Genomic DNA, 14,109 nt, shown 5'->3' on the forward strand with positions numbered 1-14,109 from the left:
ATCTTAGAGGTCATGGGATCGAACCCGCCTTTATACATTGAATGTTATGTCTACTGAATAGTTGGTGTTTTGTTTCTAATGTGATAGTTGGTGTTGATTAGATTTCACTTATTTGATATTATTGATCAGCGTATGATTGTTGTAATGATTATATCTATTAAATAGTAGGTATATTGTTTCTACTGTAATATTATGTGTTGATTAGATTTTATTTATTTGATACTATTGATCATAGTATGATTGTTATAATGACTGATATCAGACAAGAATGATTATAATTAATTTATTTCAATTAATAATAGTCCATCACTCTTAATTAAAATAAAATTACAAGACAAAAATTATAATTTTTCCAAAAAAAAAAACTTTAACAAGCTTTTTTGGCATAGATTCCTTGTCTCTATGGTGGGTAAGATTCATTTTAATCCCCAATATTTGTATTGAATTTAAAAATAGTATTTTTCTTTTCAATTTACTTTAAATTAGTCCATTTAATAGATGATTTTGTCATGTTACCTTTATAAAACATGGTTTACAAAAAAAATTATTTTTGAGACTTCACTTTTCATTTACAATTGCAATTTGATCCCTCACACAAATTTTAAAAAAATATATATAACCTTTAGTTTTTTAATTAAAAGTATTTACGATTAGACAATTATTTAAATAATAACTCGATCAATGAACTATAAACACAATTTGGGATATTTTTCTCAAAAAAAATTAATACATAACTACAAGTTTTCAAACTACCAACATAGACAACCACGACAACAATGATATATATTTTTTTTAATTAAGTATAATTTTGTTAGACAAATTATGGTTTCATAATTTTGAAACATTAAAAAAATTACAAAAAGAAATACTATATAAAACATAAAAAATATTTACAACGAATTTTATGTTGGAAATTGTATAAAATATTTGGGATCGATTTTGGGACGACAATCATCACAAATACGTCAAAATATTTTGGGAATTGTGATCATTTCGATCCCAAATTTCATCCGAAATTTATTTCAGTTCTCAAAATAATTTGGAACGGTTGCTGATGATAAAATATACGTTTTTATTTTTTTTTAAACTAATTTACTGAAGCTTTCCGGCGATACAATATAAAATTCCAAGATAGAAATTCATCATAATTTTTTATTTTTATTCCCAAAATTTGTCCCAAATAAAATACTAACTTTTTTGTCTCTTGGATGAATTTTTCGACAGCATTAATGGACCGTCGAAAAACCATTACAAATATTCCGACGAAAACTTATTTTTGTCGTATTTTTTTCGAAGTGCCTTTTTTACATAGTTTTTCATTTGTCCCAAAAGTAACAGAAAATTTCTTTGAAACCCTTATTAGCAAAAAAGCCTTTATTTTTTGTAGTGCAACAGAAAGCCAACATCTGACTTTTCCTAAGTAATTTTGAATTTCTTCCTCTTAATACATTTTATTGGCGCAACAAATCAACAATTATTATGATCGCTTTGTACATATTAGTGGACCTAACCATATAAAAAACCTACAGCCCCCTCTGCCACTCCTTAAAGATCGAGTGCAAAATCTCTTATCGAAATTGTTATTTTTTCAAGAGGTCTTTGAATGAACACTTTTATTACAATAAGATTCAATATTTACTGTAATTTGAGAGAATGGTGACATATTTGGTCTTTGAATTTTCAACCTGAAATTTGAAGAAAAATATTAGAAAAATGCCTATAAATTTGTGTGGCAGATTTTTGAAGTTTTAATTGAGGATTTGTGGTTGTAAAGGTTTTTTGTGCCACTTTAATTTCCCTCAATAATGAAAAAACTAATATGAGGATTCTTTTTTTTATTTTTTTTAACTCTAGAAATACACAATTAACGGCACATGACTATTCACGTGTCGATATTGTTAAAAACAAATAATGTTCGACTGAATGTGTCCAAAAATTATAAGTTTGGGATAAAAACTATCAATTTCGTGGAATTTAGGAGCAAAAGTGAGAAGGGCCTACTGGTAGGAACCAAATATAAAATTATTCCATTTGATGCAAGATTTAAGTAAAAAAAACAGTAAAAACACTCTTACAATCACGGGTTGATTCTTTTAATTTAAATTATATTGCATCTTTTATTTCAAATAATATACACATATCATTACATAAAATCTTCCCTTAAATAGAATGAATTCCATAATTTTATGCACATAATATATATTATATAAAATAAAAAGTACAGCTAATTTAAATTAAAAATTCCAATCCTATACAATCAACTCTGTGCATGGCTGACATGTAGTAGCTACTTTAGTCCAATTAATTATATATAATTATATACATGGAGACACGCAATCATAATGAACGGCCAATGCCAAACTGAAGTCCCTCGCCTTATCTTATCCCTTCAATAAACTACAAGCAACATTTGAACACCAAGCAAACAGCCAAGACCCTAGTGATCATGGAAACGAAGAAAGCTGAATTGGTATTCGTCCCCTCTCCGGGGCTGAGCCACCTCGTCTCTACGGTGGAGATGGCCAAGCTCCTCCTCCATCGCGATAGCCACCTTTCCATCACCGTACTCATCATGAAACTTCCGACAGACAGTTCTGTCGATGGTTACATAGAAAACATCTCCCCAGATTCGCGTTTACGGTTCATAAGCCTCCCAACTCAAGACGATGCCTCTTTGTTCAAAATGTTTGATTTCATTGACAATCAAATTACTCATGTTAGAGACATAGTCTCGAATCTAATCAAACAGCCATCTCTGCCCGGTTCTCAGCTGGCAGGCCTTGTGCTCGACATGTTCTGCACTAAATTCATACAAGTCGCCGACGAGTTCAACCTCCCGGCTTATGTTTACTTCACTTCCGGTGCGGCTGCACTCGGCCTGTTTTACCATCTCGTCTGGCTTAGATTCGAGCAGAATGAAGATTTATCAAAGTACAAATCCTCCGACGTTGAATTGTCTGTCCCATGTTTCTCCAATCCTGTTCCAGCAAAAGTATTGCCTGCTGTTTTTGTAGAAGAAGGTCCCATGTCCACTGTCTTCTTGAGCTACTTCAAGAGACTGACGGAGACGAAAGGGATTATCGTGAACACGTTCTACGAGCTTGAATCCTATGCGATTGAATCTCTACTAGCTGACACTAAGAAACCAAAAGTTTATCCTGTAGGCCCTATTATGAAATCGAGCTCTGATCAGTCGTTTGATGAAGATATCAAGAAATGGCTGGATGATCAGCCCGAAAACTCGGTTGTTTTCTTGTGCTTTGGGACTATGGGGAGTTTCGTGGAAGCCCAGGTGAAAGAAATCGCGATGGCACTGGAGAACAGTGGAAGCCGTTTCTTGTGGTCCTTAAGAAAGCCGGGACAGAAGGGAGTGATGCAATTGCCGACCGAGTATGAAGATTTTAATGAAGTGCTACCAGAAGGGTTCTTGGAGAGGACTGAAGGGATTGGGAAGGTGATCGGATGGGCGCCGCAGGTGGCCGTTCTGTCCCACCCAGCGGTGGGGGGATTTGTGTCGCACTGTGGCTGGAACTCAACATTGGAGAGCGTTTGGTTTGGCGTGCCGATGGCTACGTTTCCATTGTATGCTGAGCAGCAGCTCAATGCTTTTCAATTGGTTAAGGAGCTGGGGATGGCCGAGGCGATCAGAATAGACTACAAGAAGGACTTTCGAGGAGAGAAGCCGCCGGAAATTGTGGGGGCCGAGGAGATAGAGGCAGCGATAAGACGGCTGATGACGGAGGAGAGTGGAAGTGGGGTGAGGCAGAAGGTGAAGGAGATGAAGGACAAAAGCAGGATGGCTTTAATGGAAGGTGGATCTTCTTATAATGCTCAGAGTCTCTTCATTGAAGATGTTATTAAAAACATTGCTTAGGAATTTAAACTTGCTCCCAAAAAATTCTGTTGGATCAATTAGTCCATTCAATATATCTCACGTGTTTATATTTTTTTCCAAATAAAATATATAAGGTTATTATTACATACATAGTGTGTAAGTTGAATCAAGAAAAAAATGAAAAAGAAGTTTGTAACAGAAAACTTACTTGCCTTTGTTGTAATGAATAGTGTAATTCAATAGTCTAAATTTGTTCCCACAAAAGAAAACACACGAGGTAAGAATATTTGTGCAAAAGGAATTATGTCCTTGTGGAATGTAATGATACAAACATTCTCATATAATACGAGCGTGCATATCATAAAATAAGAATTAAGTTTTATGTGGGTAAATTCATTCCTATTGCGCGGAACTCCAGGTCCTGATTGTATCTCCACTGGAATGTGTGATACTCGACCTCTTTTCTTTCACATTAAGTACACAATGTACTAATAGCAATGTAGTAATTAAGCATATATATATATATGCATTGTATTCTATTCTATCCAAAAGGTTTAAATTTTTAACGTGTCTAATCCATATTCGTTATGATTTGTAGCCAGAGGCAAAATATTTGTCATGGTTTTAATCATAGCTAGTGTTTTAGCCACACTTGTAAAAACAATGGTTAATGGCCATTGCGAAGCCATGGTTAGTCGTATTCGCCACGATTTTCTTCTTTTAACTATAATAATTTGCCATAGATAAAATCATATTTTTCCTACCGTAGTTCTCCATTTTAGGAAATTCGAATGATTTCAAAGAAAAATATTTATTAAAGGGGATGATTGCTATAATTCATGAGGTAGATTTAATTTATATGTTGTCATCATTTTATTAATAAAATTATGTCATAGCCCTCATATAAACAACAGAATACTCATATTTCTTATAATAGAAACTTATGAGTCTTATAAAGAAATAAGCTGAAATTTATATTTAAACTATAAAAAATAGCATGTATTATAACTAAGGGTACGCATGCCATTGAATTGCGACGTTTATAACTAAGTAAATACGTTGCTACAGGTAGTTTTATTTGGGCTCAAAGCCTCAAAATGATCAGGATTGCGCCAACTAAGGGTGACTTATTAGGGCTCACTAACAATATAGAAATACTAGCCAGAGTGCGCCATGTAAGGGCGGCTTATTAGGGCTTGCAACCAACAAAAATGCGTGCACTAGAATAGGCAACTTATTAAAGCTCGAAGCCAGCGAGGATGCATGTGCTAACTGAGGGCGGCTTATTAGGTCTCAAAGCCAGCAAAAATTAAGGTGTATTAGGGCTCAAAGCTAGCCAAAATGCATGCGTCTGATGAGGGCAACTTATTAAGGCTCAAAACCATCAAGGTTATTAACCTGTGATCAATACATAATATAGCAGGGGAACGAAATCGTTCTTATTCTAGTAGGATAATGCTTTAGCAAGTAAAGCAATAAGATTATGAGTAAGAGTAGGGTTTTAAGAGTAAAATTTTCTAAGGTTGTAAGCACTCATGGTCGGCAGAGCTTTCTGCCATTTGAGCTCATATGCTCGAAAATTAACGATATAAGGCAGCTTATAAAGACCCTCCCAGTTGGGGGCTAGCTTTCCTATTGGTTACAAAGCACTTGCTTGCCTTAGCCCGAGATCTCCCATATGGAACTCTCTCCTTCTCATCCCCTTGTTGTAGGCATTCACCACCTATTATTTGTATCTTTCCATGCGGGTTCGAGCATCTTCTCGAACCTTATCTATTAAATCAAGTTAGCACGTAGCAAGATATTGTTACCCTGTTGTCTATAGTGCTGGACTTTGAAGGTATTGAACCCTACTTTAGTAGGGATAAAGGCTTTTGAACTGTACACCATGTAAAAATGAGTTTCTCCTATGGTTGACCTAGGGATGGTCTTACAGGACCACAACCCGAGGGCATCAACCTTTTGCCCTCCTATTTGCTCAAGCTCTGTTTTGATGATTTGCACCAAGATTCTATTTGTGACCACCCCTTGACCATTAGCTTGGGGATGATCATCGAAGTAAATCATTGTTGGATGCCTAAGTTGGCACACCAATTCTGAATTTTCCAGCACTAGAATTGACGAATGTTGTCTGGAATAATTGAATGTGGTAAACCATACCTATAAACTATATTTTTCAGTGGAATTTGAGCACTTCGTTCTCTGTGATGTTAGCAAGAGGTTGAGCTTCCACGTGCTTGCTGAAGTAGTCAATCACTACCAACAAGAATTTGCATTGTCCTTGTGCTGCGAAGAAGAGACCGATCTACTGTATCCTTCTTAATAGTTAGCCAATAATATCTAACTCGTACTATATTCCTTGCAAGGGTTATCCTGCCTATATGAGACAAGCAGGACCTTCATGTATTTCCTAGCACGGTGCTTCCTTCCTCAACTGACAAGCATCAGATGTAGGGCTGAGAGAAACTACGTTTATAAATTATTCCTCCTAGCAAGGTAAACTAGGCTACCCTGGTTTTTTGGCAGGCTACCTTATTTTTGTCAACAAGAAGGGTGGTAGTTTTCTTATAGTTTTAGTGAGTATTTTTACAGTTGATGGTGCGAGTATTGCAATTGGCTAAAGAGTTAGGTAGACCAGAAAGGTAATCCACCTTGGTTTTCTGAATATGGGAATTTGGTCGAGCTAGAAACTTTTAAGACTGGTCTTAAGTTTGCTTTTTTCCCAGAGGTATTCCTTCATCCTATTGTCCTTTACATGATATGTGCTATATGCATGATTGGTCACAAGTTGGACATCGGGATAGGAAATTAGATTTCTTGCTCCTGAATCAAGGGTATTCTGTTACCTATTAATAGAACCTCATATTCAACCTCGTTATTTGAGGCTTTGAAATCAAATTTTAGGGCAAGCTACTAATCATCCCCTTTTGTGCTATTAAATCTCTTCCTCCACTGCCAAAGTAGGTGGAGGAGCTATCTGCGTTTAGAAGCCATTTTCCTTCATATTTCTCAGCCAGTGCTTGGGCCTTGATGGTTGTCCTGGGATGGTAAGAGATATCATACTCACTGAGTTTTACAGCCACTTTATTATTCTACCAAAAGTATCAGCTTTCCACAACGTTTGCCACCGGGGGTATTAGTGTACACAATAATAGAATATGATGGGAAGTATGGACGTAATTTCTTTGCAGGTTATTACTAAAGAGAAAACTAGTTTTTCTACCTCAGGATAGCTTTGTTCAGTGCCATGCAATACCTTGTTGACACAGTAGATGGGGTTTTGGGTTCCCTCCTCTTCTTTGATAAGATGAAGCTCACAACATGCTGCCCTACAAAGAGGTAAAGATACAAGGGTTCACCTGGTGATGGCTTATTGAGTGAAGATATCTCGACCAGGTAGGCCTATAGGTCCTAAAAGCCTTGCTGACAGGTCTCGTCCTAGGTGAAGCTTTTGGTTCTTCCTCAACACCATGAAGAAGAGCAGGCTGTGCTCTGCCGAGCTGCATAAGAACCTATTGAGATCAGTTATGCACCTAGCAAGATTTTGTACCTCATTGAGAGTTGTTGGAGGTTTCACATATTGAATTGCTTGTATTTTATTTGGATTAACCTTGACGTCATTTTCGGTCACCATTTAGCTGAGGATACGTCCAAAATGTGCATTTCCTAGTATTCTGAGTGTTTCAATAAGATTAGTGATGTGTTGATCATCTTGCCAACTATTAATTAGCATGTCATCCACATAGACCTTCGTGTTACACTCAAGTTGTTCTTGGGCGTACGATCGACTAACTGTTGGTAGGTAACACCTACTTTTTTATACCCAAAGGGATAACAATATAATAATATGTGGCTTCTAACGTGATGAAACTTACTCGCTTCTATTAATCGGGGTTAAGCATGAGCTGGTGATAGCCCTGTCATGCATGTATTAGACTTAACAGTTCATGACTAGAGGTGGAATCCACCAGCTAGACTATTGGGGAAAGAGAAATCTCTAGTTCATGTTTTATTAATATACCTAAAATCCAAACACATACGCCATTTGTTACCTGACTTGCGAACAAGTAAAACATATCATAGCTACTTGGAAAATTGAATTTTCTTGATGTGTCTCACTGCAAGGAGCTTACTTACCTCCTCTTTGATGACCTTGTCCTTCTCAGAACCAAAATATCATTTCTTTTGCTTCACTTGAGGGAAAGAATGAAAATCACCTGTTAGCCAACTGGGGTGAATTCCAAGTTTACTCCACAATGAAGGAAAAGCGAAAGTTATTGAGAATCAACAGCCAAATATACTAAAAAGGTAACAAAATCATTACAAAATCTTTTAAAACAGTAATTTATCGGAAATTATTGGCTCAATCTTTAATTGATCCTATTTATATTTTCATTACCAGACATAAAATTTTCCGGCACACATAAAATCCAACTATATATGCATACCACCTCAATAACACATTCATACACAGACAACGAAGATCTCTGTTGTGATGTGTGTTACAGAGCAAACGCAGAGCAGCTGAAGCTTGAAGACAATGCTCATTGTGCTGCCAACTTGGCGCTGACCTGGAGCTATGTTGGCTGCCTCATAACTTAACTTTATGTTCAGTCTCTGCTTTTAGTTAGTAAACACGCTTTTCATTGGTTAGATGTACGTTCTTTCCTGCAGTTAGTTTGCTAGCGTTAGTTGAGAACTGTTCTTCCTCCAACTTGTATAACTAATTCCTCCATGAATCAATGAGAATACACCACGGATTTTTCCCAATTCTGAAAATGATCACAGCACACACCTCAGACTCTGAAAATCTACAATCTCAAGATTGAGCACACTTGAACATGGCAAATATTAGACTTTTTCAACTAACTTTTATTGCAATTTTCGTCTGTGTCAACAGGTTTAGTTTTTCTCTTATTATGTTTTGATTGAAAAATCTTCAACGTTCGCAACCAATTATTTCTAGGCAGCATCTCCAAACTATTTCCACCATGAGGGAAAGACACTGAAATTCCGTCTCTGATTGGAGACGGGATTTTGTCGAGATGGAAAATTTGATGAGAATTACACTTTTAGTCGTTAAATTATATCACTTATATGATTTTTGTTTCTTAATAATCATTACTTATACTTTTCATCTCTAAACTGCCACTTTTTGTTGTTTTGGTCATTTTTGTGACCTGATTGTTAGATCAGACAAAAAATGAACATTTTTTTGTGCCTCCTTCCTAACCACATGTGTGCTATGTAATTTTTTCCGTCTCGGTTAATTTACCAAAATGCGTAAAATAGTTAAAAATTTGCATGTGTATAGGGACCAAAAGTGTAAGTTGTTGCTAATTAGGGACCAAAAGTGTAATTCTCTTGAAAATTCATCTCTATTCAATTTATATACGGACGGAAGCATCTAAATCCCTTTTCCCTAGTAGTTGTTTATTTTTATTATGTAGGAAAATTTTTGTGGTTAGATATAGTATTTCCATTGATCTAACTAATACCAATTATTATTCTACATATATGCGAACAGCTTACAGTTTTTAAGCTATATATATATATATGTATATCATAGTACAAATATAATTAACTGATTACATAAAAGTTTTGTCACGTCCCGTGCTTGATCTAAATTCACCGAGTGCGTTCTAACATTTGATTATAAACAACTCGTCAAAAATGAATTTTGAAGAGATGAATTTGAAATTTTTTTTATCAAAACTTATCTGATACTTATGTTATGAATTCAATGGTTAATTGTTTGGAAATTTGCAGTGCAATTGTCGACTAAAATGCTTGGAGGAGGGCGTTGGGCGACGGCTGTCGCCCAAGGGTGAGGAGGGTATGATACCCTCCTCTTCAGCCAGCGCCGCTGCTGCAATTTCTTTTTATAATTTAATTTAAATAATATTTTATTAATAATAAAAATATATAATATTTTAATTAAATAATTATTATAAAAATAATATTTTAAATAATTATTATAAAGATAATATTTTATTATTAATAAATATATATAATATTATATATTAACTGTGAGATAAGGGCAAAAATATAAAAAAAAGGGTACTTTTACAGAAAAATCACAGTCAAAGCGCGTGTCACCCAAATTTTGTACGAAGGAATTTTTAAACTTTATTTTATATCACGGGGAGTATTTGATACTTTAATTTTCATTAGGGGCTTTTTGAACATTCCTATTATCACAGAGTCTCTGAATTTTTCCCAAAATTTATACATGAATACATACGGAGGTTATCAAGAATCGAAGAAATAGAACTGTTGAGTATTTTATTGGATGACGATGTTTTCTTACAAAGATTTGAATACAATCATGCATCATAATTATTCTATTACTCTACTGCATAGATATCTTACCAGGAAAGTAGTTACAAAACTTTTGAGAAATTAAATTATATATAATACTCAAAAAGAAAAAAAAAGACAGTTTGATATAGAATAATAGACTGATACAATTTCCCCTTCCATCCTGCTCGCTTCAAATGGGTCTCTCTTGAACTCAGCTCCGTCCCCACTTCCTCCCTTTTTTTCAGATTGCACCCCCTTCTGCAGGCGAGCTCCTTTTGGCGCCCACCTCCCACTCCTCTGCACTTCTCTAACCTCATCCCCTAGCTTCAGATATCCTCTCTCCTCCTTCCTAATGGATGCCTGAGTTGCATCTGTTTTCACTGAAGATGGCTAACCCTCAGCCTGCAGTAGCTTCGATCCCCAACTCCAACACACCTCAAACTGTGAATTCTCTCAAGAAGCACCCCAAGGTCCTCTTCTCTACATTTTTAATATTTAAAATTATCATTTGGAATGTTAGAGGTATTGGTAAGTTTGAAAAACAAAAAATTCTTTCGGATATACTTTTAGAAGATAAACCTATCATGTTAATACTACTTGAACCTTTTCTACAGTTTGGTGTTTCCTTTTTCTCTCGTAAATTTGGTTTCAAATTAATCTGTGTTTTGTAATTCTAACAACAAGATTTCGTGTATTGCTATGTTTGGTGTTGATGTCTAGATTATTCAGGATCATACACAATTTTTGCATGTAAAGATCACCTCAGGAGCCCTTTCGGAAGAGATCTTATGTACATTCATCTACGCCAAGTGCTATAGAACTAAGGAGAATACTTTGGGAACAACTGACATGGATTTCCATTCAAAATGTACCTTGGCTTGTTGGAGGAGACCTTAACACTGTCTTACACTCAAAATGATAATCAAGGAGGAGATATGAGAAGGCTTGGACCTATGGATGACTTTAATGACATGATGTTTGACACCGAGTTAATTGATGCTGGATTTGAAGGGGAGTCATTCACTTGGACTAACAACAGAATTTGGAAGAGACTGGACAGGGTTCTCTATTCCAAAGAGTGGACTTAAATCTTCATCATCACTAGAGTTTCACACCTTCCCAAAAGCTCTGTTTTGATGATTTGCACCAAGATTCTATTTGTGACCACCCCTTGACCATTAGCTTGGGGATGATCATCGAAGTAAATCATTGTTGGATGCCTAAGTTATCCGAAATTATTGGCTCAATCTTTAATTGATTACAAAATATACTAAAAATGTAACAAAATCGTTACAAAATCTTTTAAAACAGTAATTTATCCGAAATTATTGGCTCAATCTTTAATTGATCCTATTTATATTTTCATTACCAGACATAAAATTTTCCGGCACACATAAAATCCAACTATATATGCATACCACCTCAATAACACATTCATACACAGACAACGAAGATCTCTGTTGTGATGTGTGTTACAGAGCAAACGCAGAGCAGATGAAGCTTGAAGACAATGCTCATTGTGCTGCCAACTTGGCGCTGACCTGGAGCTATGTTGGCTGCCTCATAACTTAACTTTATGTTCAGTCTTTGTTTTTAGTTTGTAAAACACGCTTTTCATTAATTAGATGTACGTTTCCTTCCTGCAGTTAGTTTGCTAGCGTTAGTTGAGCACTGTTCTTCCTCCCACTTGTATAACTAATTCCTCCATGAATCAATGAGAAAACACCACGGATTTTTCCCAATTCTGAAAATGATCACAGCACACACCTCAGACTCTGAAAATCTACAATCTCAAGATTGAGCATGGCAAATATTAGACTTTTTCAACGAACTTTTAATGCAATTTTCGTCGCGTCAACAGGTTTAGTTTTTCTCTTATTGATTGAAAAATCTTCAACGTTCACAACCAATTATATTTCTAGGCAGCATCTCCAAACTATTTCCACCATGAGGGAAAGACACTGAAATTCCGTCTCTGATTGGAGACGGGATTTTGTCGAGATGGAAAATTTGATGAGAATTACACTTTTAGTCGTTAAATTATATCACTTATATGATTTTTGTTTCTTAATAATCATTACTTATACTTTTGATCTCTAAACTGCCATTTTTTGTTGTTTTGGTCATTTTTGTGACCTGATTGTTAGATCAGACAAAAAATGAACATTTTTTTGTGCCTCCTTCCTAACCACATGTGTGCTATGTAATTTACCAAAATGAGTAAAACAGTTAAAAAATTGCATGTGTATAGGGACCAAAAGTGTGAGTTGTTGCTAATTAGGGACCAAAAGTGTAATTCTCCTGAAAATTCATCTCTATTCAATTTATATATGGACGGAAGCATCTAAATCCCTTTTCCCTTGTAGTTGTTTATTTTTATTATGTAGGAAATTTTTTGTGGTTATATATAGTACTTGAATTGATCTAACTAATACCAATTATTATTCTACATATATGTGAATAGCCTACAATTTTTAAGCTATATATATATATATATGTATATCATATTACAAATATAATTAACTGATTATATAAAAGTTTTGTCACATCCTGCGCCTGATTTAAATTCACCAAGTGCGTTCTAAAATTTGACTATAAATAACTCGTCGAAAAGAAATATCCAAAAGATGCATTTAAATGTTTTGATCAAAACTTATATGGTACTTATCTTATGAATTCAATGTGGGATTGGGGTATCAAAAAATAGTGTTTGCTAAATCTACCTTAACTAGAATTTATCGATTTTTTCAGAAAAATAGTTAATTGTTTGAAAATTTGCAGTGCTATTGTCGAATGAAATGCTTGGAGGAGGTGTATACACAGAAGCAAGAGAGTTAGGGCAAGGTGTTGAAATATGTGTGATTTGAGTGTGAAGGAAGAAAGAAGACAACCATTGTAGAGTAAATTCACTCTGAATTTTGTATATAATGCCAATCAATCTTTTATGTAGCAATACAAAGGATATAAATATGCGTTGGGTATAACCTCCTCTAACTAACTAACAAAATACTGTTACAGAAAAGGACAAAAGCGGTTAAAACAAATCTACCCCGTATCTAATAAAACTGCAATAGAATTTCCCACAACCTAATGACATGCGACCTAGGAATGAGTGGAAGGTGCTGCGACCTGGTGTGGGACCTCATTGCGACTGGCTGGTGAGGTAGCGACCTCATCGGATGCAATCCTCGGTCGATTTGGTCGAGAGGTCAACTCTCAACAGCCCCCTCACAAGTTGGACGTGCTCCGATCGAGAACAAACCCAACTTGGAGAGTAAAGTGTTAAAGGAAGATAGAGGCAGGACCTTGGTGAACAGGTCGGCTAGCTGCACCGAACTCCAAACGAAAGAGGGAGCGACAAAACCTTCTTTTTAGGCATCACGAACCAAGTGGCAATCCAGTTCTATGTGTTTGGTCCGTTCGTGGAAAACGGGATCAACCAGGATGTGTAGAGACGCCTTGCTATCATAAAGTAGTTCGATGGGCAGAGAGGTAGAAACACCAAGATCAGTTTGGATGTATGAAACCCAGCGCAGTTCGCAAACAGTGGCAGCGAGACTGCGGTACTCGGCCTCAACAGTCGACCTGGATATTGTAGGTTGCTTTTTAGTCTTCTAGGATACTAAAGTTGTTCCAAGGAATATACAAAAACCTGTAAGCGAATGCCTGAATCCGGGCAGGTCGCCCAATCTGCGTCGTAGAAAGCCTTCAACACTAAGGAGTTATGTGAGGGAAAGATAGCCCGTTAATGGGACAACCTTTGAGATAGCGAACCACGTGCAGAGCCGCACGCCAGTGGGAGTCACAATGATTTGTGAGGAATTGGCTAAGTTGTTGAACAGAATGAGAGATGTTTGGACGAGTGAACGCCAAATATAACAAGTGACCCACAAGACGACGATATGAGTCTAGGTTAGGGAGCGGATCATCTAAGGTAGAGTGAACCCTTAAACCTTGTGGAAGAGGTGTAG

The 14,109-nt window shown here is 36.0% G+C and overlaps 1 protein-coding gene across 1 annotated transcript; it reads left to right on the top strand.

The window, feature by feature from the left end:
- The first annotated feature begins 2,246 nt into the window (after window positions 1-2,246).
- Window positions 2,247-3,979, top strand: LOC105178646 (anthocyanidin 3-O-glucosyltransferase 2). Its single transcript, XM_011102157.3, has one exon. The coding sequence runs from the start codon at window positions 2,447-2,449 to the stop codon at window positions 3,872-3,874; it is 1,428 nt and encodes a 475-aa protein (XP_011100459.1). The 5' UTR covers window positions 2,247-2,446; the 3' UTR covers window positions 3,875-3,979.
- Window positions 3,980-14,109: the final 10,130 nt, after the last annotated feature.

This window comes from Sesamum indicum, linkage group LG12 (assembly GCF_026168435.1).
Source record: "Sesamum indicum cultivar Baizhima isolate 11 linkage group LG12, ASM2616843v1, whole genome shotgun sequence".
In the NCBI taxonomy this organism is placed as follows: Eukaryota; Viridiplantae; Streptophyta; class Magnoliopsida; order Lamiales; family Pedaliaceae; genus Sesamum; species Sesamum indicum.

Bases quoted from the DNA above. Each gene is read 5' to 3' on its own strand.
- LOC105178646 (XM_011102157.3), top strand. From the start codon at position 2,447: ATGGAAACGAAGAAAGCTGAATTGGTATTCGTCCCCTCTCCGGGGCTG.